This window comes from Erinaceus europaeus, chromosome 8 (assembly GCF_950295315.1).
Source record: "Erinaceus europaeus chromosome 8, mEriEur2.1, whole genome shotgun sequence".
Lineage (NCBI taxonomy): Eukaryota > Metazoa > Chordata > Mammalia > Eulipotyphla > Erinaceidae > Erinaceus > Erinaceus europaeus.
This window is the reverse complement of record NC_080169.1, coordinates 111928218-111942236: the sequence shown is the minus strand read 5'-3', so window position 1 is coordinate 111942236 and position 14019 is coordinate 111928218. Positions and strand designations below refer to the sequence as shown.

Sequence of the window (14019 nt, the reverse complement as noted above, 5' to 3'; positions counted from 1 at the left end):
CCCCCACCATGTCCCCTGTTCCCCAGTGTCCTCCGCCCCGCCGCAGCAGCCGCCTCTCCCGCCCCCTGCAGGCACAGCCCCCCCTGGGCGCGGAGCGCGGCGCCCCCCGGCGGCAGCAGGCCTACATCGCGCCCACGGTGGCGCCGGCGCCCTACGGCTTCCCGCACAGCAGCCCGAGCCACGCGCCCGTGCCCCCGCACCTGGCGGCCGCGCACCTGCCGGCACAGCCGCACCTGTACAGCTACGCGGCGGCGCCCGCGCTCGGGCCGTCGGGAGTGGCGGCCCTGGTGGCGCCGCAGGGCTCGGCTCGCCCGGTGCAGCACGGCGCCTACCCCGCCGGCCTGGTGCCGCCCGTGCCCGTGGGCGTGGGCCCCCGCCTGCTGCCCTCGCCCTCGCTGCACGCCCCGCAGTACCCCGCGCAGTTCGCGCACCAGACCTACATCAGCGCCTCGCCGGCCTCCACGGTCTACACTGGCTACCCGCTGAGCCCTGCCAAGGTCAACCAGTACCCCTACCTATAGACCGGGCGCCCCCAGGGACCCCACAGCCCGGACCGACCGGACGGCTGGGCACAGAGACCATTTGAAAGAGGAACGGATGAAGGAACCTGTGCTGTGTTTTGTTTTTTAAAAAAAAAAAAAAATTAAAAAAACACAAAAAGAAAAAAAAATCCCACCGTGCTCCCCAGCCAACCGAGCTCACAGGAGGAAGAAGACTCCAGAAGTGGGGAGGCCCTCCCCCCAAAAAAAATCTCAAAGAACTCCCACCTCGAACTTACTTTTCAAAGATTATTTTCATAGGACAGCAGGTGACACAGGCCTGCCCTCTGCGTCTGCCGAGCTCCAGGCCTTTTTTAACTCCAGAGCCTGGGAAGGAGGGACTTGCCCAGGACTCCAAAGGGCATGACCCCAGGAGGCTGAGGGGTTGGGAGGGAGCAGTCTGGGGTTGGCAGAGTCTGGGGGGCACCTGTCCTCACCCCCCAGGGCACATTCTCTCCTCTCTATCTCTCTCTCTCTATCTCTCTCTTCTCTCCCAGCGATCCGGGTGAATCTCTAAGTGACGTTTGTTCCCAAATGTCATTAATGGCACGTGTGTGCACCTGTGTGTGAGTGTGTGTGTGTGTGTGTGTCGCAAACTTTGGGTTGTTGTTTGTTTGGTTGTTTCATTTTCCTGATTTCTCTTGGCATCCAGGTCCCCCCCCCCAGTAGAATGTAGCTCAGCACCCCTGTCTCCCCCCTTGGCATTTCCACTCCCACGATACCAGTAGAGTATTCCTCAATGTGGCGAATTACACACAAGAAAGGAGGTGAAGAAGCAGGACTGAAGTAGGCAGGTGACGTGGGGCCCTTGAGACAGCCGGTGTGCATGGGTGTGAGTGTCCCCACTGTGTCCCCCTGTCCCCCACTCCCATGGCTCTCACACTCTTGCTTCCACAGCCTTCCTTCCTAGTGCCTTACAGATGACAGCTGCAGTGAGGGCTCACAATGGGGGTCCCCCCAGGGCCTGGCAGAAGGGGGGTTCCCCCCACCTCACCCCTTCCCTCTTCTGGCTGTTAGAACCTTTCACTCTGGTCTTTGTTTTCTGGCCCTGTGTCCTTGACTGCTGTCTTGCTGTGGGAAGGGGGGAGGCTGTTTCCCCAGCAGGGGGTGATGGTAGGCAGGCAGAGGGGCAGAGGAGAGGTCTTGGTGGACTTTTATTGGAGGAAGGACCCCCCCTACCCTTTGCCCTCAGCCCTGTGTGCCATGTCTGTTGTAGGACCAGAGGTTGCAGGAATGGTGACCTTGCTGGGGGGCTGCATCCTCCTCTACCTTCCTAACTGTGGCCAGGACAGAGAGCAGGGACCTGGTCTCCAGACGGGGTGGGGGGTGGGGGGGGGTGTCCCCAGCCTCCTCTCCATCCTTCCCCCGCCCCCAACAGCGAGCTGTGCACTCACAGCTTTGCCAGACCCTTCCCTCTGCAGGCAACCATTGGCCTGTGACTGCTGCTGAATTCCTTCCTCAAGCTGCCCAGGCCTGCCCGAGACATGATTATTATTTTTTTTGCAGTGGGGGGTGCACTGGGCAGGGCACAGAACCACTGTAAGGGTGGCACTTTGGAAAATGCTTCCACCCACAGATGGTGACGTTCCCAAAGAAACTCATCTTTTGTTCTCTTTACACCTGTGATACCTTCTAGAAGTTTCCTCAGACTCTGATTGCTGCTGGGGGTGGGGAGGGGTGTCTCTTTGCTAGTGGAAAATTGCCTTTTTTTTTTTAAACTTATTTAAAGATAGAGACACAGAGGCAAGGAGCAAGCATGAAAGAGACCACAGCACTGAAACTTCCTTCAGTGTAGTGGGGACTGGGGCTTGAACCCAGGTCACACACATGGCAAAGCAGTGCACTATCCAAGTGAGCTATGTCACCAGCCCAAGAATTGCTCTGAAGGTCATGAGTGTGAGGAGAACCTTCCAGATCGAGGGGGGGCTTCTGAAGAGTGGGCTTCAGGGCTTGGTTCTTAGAGGCTGAGTCCTGCACGGGCCCCACCCCCAGGGTCAAGGGTGTAGGTTGCAGAGAGTTGGTTCCCCCCACCCTCCCTCTGCCTCAACAATCTACTGTGAATGGGCCCACATCTTAGCTCTTAGCTGTGAAAATGACAAACTGCCTGAACTCCTCCCTCCCGGCCCTAAATCCTGCTCATTGCTCAGAGATCTCTGTCCCCAAACTGGAACCAGAAGGCTTCTGGCTGTAAGGGAAGATATTGACCCTCCCAAGGGCAACCCCCCCACACACCCTGGCTTCCCACCTCCCCCCAAACCAGCAGCCAGACAAGGTGACAGGTTCAAAGCAAGACAGTGCTTGGTATCACCATCCACATGTGGCTGTGTTTAGCAGGACACACAGGACATGGGGACAAAAGCCTTTGGAGGGGTTGGGAGCCAAGCTGTGACACCCTCCCCTGAATCCATCTGTTCTGTAATTTCTGGCTGCGTTGCACAGAAGTCGTGGCTGCAAAGGCACCTCTGTTTGAGCAGATCCCACATACACACACACACACACACACACACACACACACCACACCTGTCCCCTCCCCACATCCGGACATCTCCATATTCTGCTCTCAGGGGACACCTTCCCTGGTGAAGAACATTCCTTCTCCACCTGGGGTCCCTGGGGAGCCTCACAGGATGCTGGTGTGGGCCCTGAGGGGATGTGGCCACTTGTCATCATCACCCCAGCTCCAAGTCTGTTTAGTTAGGGAGAATGAGGCAGATTCCTATACATTTGTCCCAGGTCTCTTTGTGTTTTCTGGAAGCTGCCTTTGTGTTGCCTCTGTGAGCCAGTGGTGAGGCCAGAAGGACAGACAGGAGGAGAGGAGAGACCCAGCCACCAGGTCTGTTCTCTCTGGTCTACCTGGAGCTGTAGAGAGAAACAGGATGCAGGGAGACAGCACAGGGAAGGAAAGGCTGGGGGACGCCTGGTGACCCAGGAGGAGCTGTCTCCCAGGCTGCCTCCTTCATTGTGGTTCTCTTCCACACTCCCCTGGTCTCCCTCTCCCCTCCCCCAGAAATCTATGAGCTCGAATGCTGGCCTGCAGCCCCTGGAAGTTACTAGCTAGAGCCTGGCCCTCATCCCCTCTGCCCCCAGCCAAGCAGAAGATGCCCCCTCCCCCAGGGCTATCCCCACTCCCCCCCCAGATATACCCCCCTTTACCTTCCATGCTCTAGGGTGTGGCTGTCACCCTCTGGTGCAGAGACAGTTGTCCCCACAAAACCTCTTGAATGTGGGCAGTCATGCCAGGGTTCAAGACTGGATGGGTGTCCCTTCCTCCCTGTTCACTCCACCCCCACTTCAAACCATCCACTTGATGCCCCCCCCCACCCCTACGCCTTCCTACATGTGTTCAGCATGCATTTGTGGGCACAGACTAGTGAGCCAAAAAGAAAGAGAAATAGCAGGGTTCAGTGGTCGCTGTAGACACGGTGACAAAGCCTGGTGGTTCCTGGAATTATCACATGGGGAGGGGGCTACACTCCAAGGGGCTGGTCAGTCAGCTCCCAGTGCCCCCAGACACCAGGAGGGAAAGGCTGGGGGGGACAGAATGGACTTTGTCCCAACAGGTGGCAGCATGGGAGGAGGGGCATAGGGTGGCCTGCAGGCTCACCTCTGCTTATCCCTCTTTCTGTCCCAAACACAGAACTGAGGGTGCAGGTCTCTCACTTCCCTTCTCATGTCCCTGAGGGTGAGACCAGCACTGGTCCTCATCAGGCACACCCCATTCTCCCCTGCGACCTGTCCCCAGGGCCACCAGCTGGTCCTTGTTCAGAGCAGCTCATTTGGGAGCAAGGACTTTGGTTGCAAAGGATGGAACCAAGGAGAACTGAGAAACGAGCACTTTCAGGACTGAGTCCTTCTGCCCATTTCTCACTGGGTTCACCCCCACCCCCACCCCACCCTGGCTTGTGGGGGAGGGGTGGCAACTGTTTCCAAGGGAAGGGGTGAGCAGGCAGTGGGTTCGAGGGCCGGAGGCTTGATGCTGGTCTACTTCTGCAGGGGCAGGGGACTGGGGTGCCTCGGCTCCAAGGGGAGCCTGAGTCCCCCAACCCACCATGGCCTCAGATGTTGTATGGAAGGACAGGGAGGAGGGATGGACAGACGGGCACAGCTGCCTGCAGGCCCAGGCCCAGGTCCTGGGAATCGTAGATGCTCTTTTGGGGAACAGACTTGAGGCAAAGGGTTTGAGGTGCACGAATGTGTGCAAAGGGGGTGTGGAGATTTCCTTGGAAACCGGAGCAGGAGATGGCATATTAGGCGCTGCCTTGAGTGCATCCACGGGCTCCTGGAATTTTCAGCCTGGGGACTCATGGGCTTCGGGGACAGTCGGGGGGACCTTGCTGGCTCCTCTAGTCTCTGTGAGGACAGAGCACAGGAGGAAAGGCCCCTAGAGACAGAGGAAACCCTCCAGAGAGGCAAGAATTCCCTTGGGGATCAGGCTGGGTGGTTCCAGCTTGAGGACATTCCAGGCTCTGCAGACTATGTGCTTCTCCCTTCATCTGTCTTATAATAATAATAATCATTTACTTTTTCCTAAAAGAGAGAGAACCAGAGAATTACTCTGGCACATGTGGTGCCAGGAATCAAACTCAGGACCTCCTGCCTGCTAGTCCAGCCCCACTGCACCATCCTCTCTCCCCACCCCAGCCCCTAGAGCCACCTGCCTGTCTAGATCTTTCCTTTCTCACAGGTCTTAATAGATTTCCAACTAGGAAGCCTCCTAATTGAGCAGTCCAGAGACGTCCTTTCCCAAAGCAGAGAAGCTGAAGCCACTCCCTGTCTTTAGCCAAAGAACCCTTCCCAGAGACATGTCACCTCCCTTGCTAACAGCACCTCCACCGTGGCCTGTCTTGTAGGACGCCATTCCACCCCTCTTGTGTCTTCCTCTTCTGTGTTTATTCGAGACTACTCACCCTTCAAGAGGTGAAGGGACCAGTGGCCCCCAGGCTGCTGCTTTTGGGGAGCTGGGCTCCCTGGGCTGGATTCGTCTGGCGTTAGCTGGGCAGCAGTGTGGCATATAGTTCTCTAGTGTGTCCCCTCTCACCAGTGCTTGCCTGCTACATCTTTTTTGCACACACACACACACACACACACCCATTCCCCCACCCAGTTGAGAGAGCTAGTACCCAGAGAAGTGACCCTCCCACTGGTCACTCTTCCCAGACTCGTATCCAGGGGGGTCTTCCCCCCTTCTGCTCCCCCAGTACAATCCCCATAAGCCTTTGAGAGCCCCCACCCCCATCTCAGACCCCAGCATTCAAAGGCTGTGTTGACTCTGTTACTCATGACAACTTGCAGTGTCCCTCAGGTAAGCGGTGGCCTTCAGCAGGCCAGCCACCCCCCCAGGCTCCACCCTGCCAAACCCTCCATGAAAAACCTCAGAGGCACCCCACTGCCAACACCCCGACATACAGAGGAGCCAGCACAAAAGGAAGCATTTCAGTCTTAACCCACCCATCCCCACCCCCAGGTCATGTGCCAATCACCATGGCAGAGTTGACTTTCGATTTGGTTGTACATTTTTAACAATCCCCCACACACAAGTCCTTGACAGATGAGGCAGTGGTTCAGGAACTAGTAAACACACCCAGGGTCACACAGCTTGGAGAGGCAGGGAATGGCCTGACCTTGAACTCGAGCTGTCCAGCTGCAGAGGTGAACTCAGAGTTGCTAGCTTTGGCCTCTCCTCCCACCCCCACCCCTCCCAGCCTTCCCTACACCATGCCTGGCACTCAAGCAGAAAGGGCCTAACACAGTCTGACTTTTATAAAAAGAGGGTCTTGGTTGGGGGGGAAGGGGGCAGGGTAGAGGTGTCCTTTTCCAATGTACCCCAATTATTCTATTTTTTTAAACATCTTTTCCCTTTATTGGGGGTTCTTTCTTTGTTTCAAAGAGGTTTTTTTCTCTGGTGTAGTTAATTCTAGAAAGGCAATATTCAAAGTCTCTCTCTTTTTTCAAGATAGTATTTTTTTTTTAATACACTGTGCTGATCCACTACCCAGTTCACACCAAATTATAAATGCCATATGTGGGTCTGGTGTCCAGGATTTCTTTTTTCTTTCTGTGAAAAAAAGAGATGGAGCGAAGGAGGAGAATAAAGACAAGATGACTTCCAGGAAGAGGAGTGAAATAAAGGTTTCTTTTGAAATAGCCTTCTCCAAGAAATGGATAGTGAGTGGGAAAAAGTAGTCAGTGTTTAGGACATAAGGAAAAAGAGTCTCTTGCCAAGATGTGAGGTTGGTAGTTAATACAAAATGCTTCTGTAAGCATTTTTGCTTGGCTGGAAGGTGGTGAGGATTTAGAAATACTTAAGGACTTGATTTTGTTTTTTTTAATGTTTTTGTTTGTTAACTATGGTCCTCTGTTTTGAAACATCTTTGTTTGGGTTGAGCTTTCTCCTTTTTTTTTTTTAATTGACTCCAGGCATCTGTTAGCTTAAATCCTTGGGTAGTTTACACAAGTTCTAGAAGCTTCTAGAATTTTAAGGACATTGAAAGCAGACCCAACTCATCAGCATTTGCAATCCTAGTTGGTTTCCGTGGGTATTCTGGGATTCTAACAACACCCAAATGTTTTTGTTTTAAGAAGGTTTTAGATACATTATCTAACTTACACAAACTGTGACATAATAGCAATAATTACCTCAAACGTGGGCATTCATCCTGATTTCCACCTTTCTTTCCTCCTTCCTCCCTCCCTCCCTCCCTTCTTTCCTTTCTTTCCTTCTTTCTTTTAACTGTGTAGCCTGCTTGTTCTTGGGATTTTAAACACTGAGCTCTCTGTGAGGTGAGAATAATATCAGCGTGTATGTTGGGCCTTGATGCTGAAGCAAATCCAAACGAGCTGATGCCTTCTGTGTCCTAAACCAACATGGCAGCCAGTCATACATGGGAGGCATCTGTGACCCCCCCACTGCCGGACAACACTGTCCACCTTCTGAGATCCCAAGAGTCACATCTAGAATCCAGGAACAACCTCCCTGTCCTGTGACTGCTCGAGCAGTCTGTGGCTGCATCTGATATTTAAAAAACAAAACCGTTTGTGGGGGTTACATTGAAACCAGTCCTTCAGAAGAAACGTTCTACTGAAAACTAACATCATCAGACCTCAGCAACACCCCCATTCTTTAGAGGCCATGTGCTTCCCCCACCTGCATCCCAACCAGGCTGGTGTCTTACCCCTTCCCCACCCCTGACCCACTTAGTCTGTGAAGTAGACCCATGCTGGTGTGTTCCACCATGTTGGTTTCCATATGTGTGTGAGACGATGGGAAAGCAAGTCCAGAGCTGTGGGAAAGGTTGAGATCAAGCCCTGGGGCAGGAGGCAAAGACCTCACCCATGTCGTGACAACCTTGTTCTGCAAGTGATATCTTACAAGAGGCAGAGAGGACAGAGACCCAGTTCATGGATTGAGTCTTGACCTGAATGTCTCTGATTTAATGTCTTAAGCAACCCACCTCACCCCCTCTTCTGCTCTCCAGGTGGTAGAAGACACTGAGATTTAGGTGGTCCCATGGTACAGCTGCCATTTCAAGGCTCCTGCAGTCCTTCCTGCCCATAGGTGTTCTAGAAGGTTCTAGAATCTTGCCAATATCCATTGGCTGTATTTTCCATACAACTGATGTCCTTTTTTGTTGTTTTTTTTCTTTTCTCCTTTCAGACAAAAGCATTGTGATTTATTCCGTGTGTGTGTGCGTGCGTGTATGTGTGTGCGCGTGCACGTGTGTGTATGTCTTTCCCTCTTGTTCAGATAGAGACTTGAAGCCTAGGTGTGCAGGGGAGCTGGTGGTGGGCAAGGGGGGATCTTGATTCCTTCTAGAAACTTGTAAGTGCTGCAGAGCAGGTGGAAGGATAGAAGGGGCAAGGGACATCTGGAACATGGGCCGCTGAGCCCCATGGCTGAGAAGTCCTCATTGTGATAAGAGAGATGCTGGAGTGTGTCATGTGGGAACAGGGTGTGAAATGGTCCCCGAGAATTCTGGTTTGGCTTTTTGTCTTTATCCCAAATAGGGGAGAGGGTGCCTCAGCAGGTCAGACCTTGGAAACCACAGAACACCTGTGACCAAGGACCTGTTGGTGTTGGGTCAGGATTGAGCAAGTGTGTCCCTGTGAAGTCTGTGGGTGTATTTCTCACAAAGGTCCTGTGTTGAAAATCTCCCCACAAAACAGCTCTCACCTCGCCCCACCTGCCTCCCCCTTCGCATCCAGAAACCAAATGAATCCTATACCATGGCCTTAGGAGCATAACCTCACTGGAGGAAACTGGAGGTCTCAGAACTGGCTTGCTTGCTTTCTGAAGCAAACAGGCTGTATCTGAAGGGGTGGGGGTCTGCTATTGGTCTTGAGTCTCAACTGGTCACCACTCACATCTCTCCTGACTCCACATCCCTCTTTCTATTTGGGTCACTGCCCCCTGGACCATGTCCCTAGTATCACCCCCCCATCACCACAGCCCCAGCCCCCCCAGTGTCCCCAGGAAGCTCTCAGTAAGATAAAAGGTGCTCTGGTCTCCCTGTTAAAGTCTTGTGAGGAGGAGATGAATTTTTTTCCCCTCTTCTGTGATTTGAATAGCTTGGCTCAGGTTAAAAGACAATACTGGGGGAGCCAAAGGTTAACTGGCCATGCCCAGGCCTCGTGGTTCTCTGGGACTTCTCAGTGGAAACTGGAGCATGTCCCCTACAAATACACACCCTTCCCCCCAGGACCTTCCTCCTTGCCACTGCCCCCAGAAATCACACCGCCTTCTCCCGTAACCCACTTTCCCCTCACTGCTCACATCAGCTCCCCTCCTGTGGTTTTTCCCAAGACACCATCAACCTCTGGTCCCCAAATCATCTCATCTCCCCACCCCACCCCTTGACATGTTTTTAACCAAATGAAGTAGGCCAGGAAGTCGTAGTCGGTGGGGGGGGGGGGGGGGTGAAGAATCTCTAGTTTGATAGATTTCCCCTCCGCATAAAGATAGAGATTGATATATATGTGCGTGTAAATATATATCAAACCAAATTTCTGGTAGGAAGAGTGATAGCTTTACAGAAAGAGGAGGAAGAGGGGGAGCTTTTCCCACACAGGGGCCAGGTGTGGGAGAGAGAGCAGCAGAAGGGGCCCCGAGGTAGTGAGGTGAGGAAGGGCTCCAGGCTCCTGTGTCCCATTTCTCTCCACAGAGAAGGCAGGAAGGGTGCCCCTACTTTCTTAGGGGAGACCTCCAGCACCTGAGGGGTGGGCAGCAAACCCAAATGACTGGAATTTTCCATCCCGTTTGGCCCTGACCCCACCTTGCGTGGAGCTGCAGCCTCAGATCTCAAAATAGCCCGCACCAGTGGGGTGGAAAGAGAAGGAACCTGTAGAAATGTTTACCGTAGTGAATCCAGGAGCCTCTGGATAGAAACCCACTCCACCCCCAGCGTGAGAACAGGGACAACCTGGTGAAGCCCATCACCAGTTAGTTCATGAAACTCGGTTCCTTCCCCATCTCCCCTACCCTCAAGGTCATCTCTTAGAACTTTCTCTGCCAAGTCATCTCAGCTCACCAACCCCTGCAAACCCCTAGCCTGTTGTGTTCCTTCCCTGCACTACGGTTTCTATAATGAGAAGTGTTAATCTTTGTGGAAAATGATCGCGTGCAACAGTATTTTCTTGTGTTCCTCCTCTCCCCTGTGTGAACTGGCCCTCTTTCCTTTTTTTTTTTTTTTAATTTATAAATGTCAACCTTTTTTTTTCCCAAAAGAAAAAAGACAAACCAATGTGTAGTAGAACCCCCAATGTAACTTCCCTCTTAGTCTCCTGTTAGAGGTATGTTATAAGAATGGATATTTTCCTTGGCTTTAGAATGTTTTACAAGAGAAGTTATTCTGAACTGACCTGGTCCTTGCTACTAAACTTGCTTGTGTTTTTTCATCATGATGTTGTGTGCTTCTAAAATAATAATCATTTTCGTTGTAGAAAAATGGAGTGACTTTATATTAGTCTTGGAAACTAATAATAGCATTGTAAATTTATGAGATGATTTTAACAGAAAAAATTATAGAAGAATAGAGTTATTTTAATTGTAATATGACTAACTGTAGGGTGGATCGGGGGGGTCCCATTGTGGTGAACTCTGTTATAGCTTGTTACTCACAATTTCTTTTTTTGATCATTTTTTCGGTCTCTGAAATGAAACGAGTTATTACTTAAAATTTGTAAAAAAAAAAAAAAAAAAAAAACCACATATGCATATTGTATATGTGTAGCAATGTAATCACACTTTGTCTTGGAATTACATTAAACTGTTTGAAATCACTGTATCCTCTCCCTCTCCCACACCAGCTTCTGGTATATTTCTTTGTTCTAGAACCAGAGCATTTATAAGCCAAAGAGGTGATCATGACAGGATCTGATTTCTAGAAGTCTTTTCAGCCTTTGGGAAATGTTTTAATATGTTTATAAGCAATACTGCTTCTCAGCTTTTCCAGGAATGCTGTGTGACCCTGGAGAGCATCTCATCACACTGGGATGAGATAGAGAGGACAGACAGGCTGGGGAGAAGGTTCAGCATGTTACAACACAGTGTTTATGTGTCTGAGGCTCCAGATTCCAAGTTCGATTCTCAGCACCTCCATAAGCCAGGGCTGAGCAGAGTCCTGGTATCTGTCTCTCTCCCTCTCTCATACAGATAAATCTTTAAAATAAGGCCAGCGAAGCAATTCACTTGATTGTGTGCCACTTTGCCATGTGCAACAGCCCATGTTTGAGCCCAGCTTCCACAGCACTGAAGGAAAATTCAGTATTGTGACCCCCCTCTCCTCCCCTTCTCCCTCTCCCTTTCAGTCTCTACCTAAAGCAAATTTAAATTAAATCTGGGAGCTGGAGAGAGAGCTCAACAGGTAGGACACAGTCCAGGTCGCAACCCCAGAGCCACACAAGGAATTACCATGGAAATGGGAAGCTCTGGTGTTGCAATACCTTTATGAATGAATGAATGAATGAATGAATGAATGAATGGACGAACAACAATGTGGCCAGCCTGGTAGAATTACACATACACAAGGTCCAGGATACACACACACACACACACACACACACATGCTGTGGAGCCTGGTGCCTGCAGTGCCAGGGACATAGAAAGTGTGGAGGGACACTTGTCACAGTGACTGAACAGTGATGAAGAAGGTAAGAGTTGGAGTAGGACACCAAAGTAAAAATCTCTGGGTGGAGGGTGAGGATAGATGTTCAGCTTCACTGGGGGTCGGGGGGACACACCTTTGGTGATCATAGTGGTGTTAATATACACTCCTATTAACTTATACTCTCATAAATCACTATTTAATTAATATTAGAGGGAAAATGGATTGAATGTCTCAAACTTTTTGATACACAGACCATAGCTCTGAGTATATGTTCTTTCAATCTAAGCACTTAAAACTTCAAACTGGTAATCAGATTTAATTTTAACAGTAGGCTCAAATTGTTAATACATTTCTAATAATGACATGTTCTTTGAAATACTAAATCTTTGAAAAGCTTAGACCAGGGAGAACAGAAACAACTGGTGGTGTTACTTTATAAAATATGGCTATATGTAAATAAGATAGAAGGACATAAATTATGTTGAGGTCTTGTGTGATACAGCAAATGCTAACAAAGGAATTTTCAAAGTTAACCCAGTTGCCAAATAATTTGGTTACAGCAATAACTATCTATGCTTTCTTAAACCCTTAGCAGGAACCTTCCCCTTTCTCTTCTTCTAGCGTTTGCCTCCCCTTTCTCTATAGAGCCCATATTTCTCCCAGTCCTGGAACCTCTAGGGCAGGGCTCACTTTCCTGCATGCTTCTCTCAGTTTATACCAACTATACTGCATCTGCTGACCCCAACCTAATCAATGCAACCAGCACCACCTTGGCATGTTACACTTCTGTGTCCAGAAATGCCACGCATGGAATGTTAACTCTTCAGCTTCATTACTCTGGTGAGACCTTCCCTAGCTTCTAAGACTCCTTAATTCAATTTCAGGTGGCACATTTCTTAGCAAAACCTCAAAACCTAGATATAGACCATGGTCCATGAGATGGGACATAAGTACATATATCCAGGAGTTGGGGGAAAACATATACCTGAAAGCAAAAGTGCACTGTAGTCTGCAGTGAGTCAATAAATGAAGCAAGCCAGTAGAAAGACCCAAAAAGACACCATAAAGTATCTAATGAAATAGTTTCTACTTAGACCTAGACACCCTCCTCACTTACCTCCTATCGCACATCCCTTAATCACTCCAAAGCTAACCTTGTCAGACACAGTAAGGACTACAAAAGCTGAATAATGACAAGAGACCGGCACACTTAAATGATGACTCTTTAGTCACTACCAGGCCACCCCATCACCTGGGGCCCTAGTCAGGGAGCCCTGGGATTCCCACACAGACATGGTGGGCCTAGACCTCTAACAGATCCCTCTCACCACTGTCACTGGTCATCTCTATCAGGAACAACATAATGGACTCCTCTGTGGGCCCCTATAGAACCTTGCAATGTGGATCAATAATGGTAGGGAATGTTGCATTCTCCGAAGGGAGGTTGGATAGCATACTCTGCCTATCACTTGAGGATGATGGGTCCTGAAATTGGCGCAGCCTGGAGTGTTCCTAGCCGTGACCACGGAATGTGAGCTCAGACCCACAGGGATGCAGAGGTTACATAGGCTCCTGTGCTGAATATGGGCCCCAGATCAAATCTATGGGGTTTACAGTTAACAATATTTATACACTTTTCCCATATTTGGGAGCTACTCTCTTCCCTGATCCAGCTTTCTGGTCCTTCTTCCAACTGTGACACCATCCTTCCAGACAACAGCTTGGGTCACCTGTGTATTGGATGTCAGGCACAGGGAAAAACTAGTTGGGTCATAGGCCTCTTGGAATATACCTAAAATAGACCTACTAGCTTTTTCCAAAATGGAGACCCCAAACCTTCATCTGCAATATCCATGCCTTTAGGTTCATGATTAGTCAACAATTTGCTCTGCTTTCTGTCTTAACTCTTTTTCAGCCACCAGGTTCCAGATGCTACCATGCTACCAACCTGATTTTCCTGGGCAGATGAGCCCACCAATGTGTCCTGGAGCTCCACCTCCCCAGGCCCCTACTCCACTAGGGAAAGAGAGAGACAGGCTGGGAGTATGGATTGACCTGCCAATGCCCATGTTCAGCGGGAAAGCAGTTACAGAAGCCAGACCTTCCACCTTCTGCATCCCACAATGACCCTGGGTCCATACTCCCAGAGGGATAAATAGGAAAGCTATCAAGAGAGGGGATTGGATACAGAGTTCTGGGGGTGGGAATTGTGTGAAAATGTACCCCCTTATCCTATAGTCTTGTCAATATTTCCACTTTATAAATAAAAAATAAAAAGAAAGGAAGGGACCCCCTTAGACATGTGACAACAGCTGTGTGGCCTGTCCTCAGGGTCCCAGGAAGCATTTGGTCTCCCAGGTCCCTGCTCACTAGAGCAA

The 14019-nt window shown here is 50.4% G+C and overlaps 1 protein-coding gene across 4 annotated transcripts in view; it reads left to right on the top strand.

Annotated features, from left to right (window-relative positions):
- HIPK2 (homeodomain interacting protein kinase 2) overlaps window positions 1-2248 on the top strand; it is a 159653-nt gene extending 157405 nt beyond the window's left edge. For all 4 annotated transcript variants that reach the window (XM_060196666.1, XM_060196665.1, XM_060196669.1 and 1 more), the window contains exon 15: window positions 72-2248. In XM_060196666.1, the coding sequence (XP_060052649.1) occupies window positions 72-521 (450 nt within the window). In that variant the 3' untranslated portion in view covers window positions 522-2248. The remainder of the gene's footprint in view (window positions 1-71) is intronic.
- Window positions 2249-14019: the final 11771 nt, after the last annotated feature.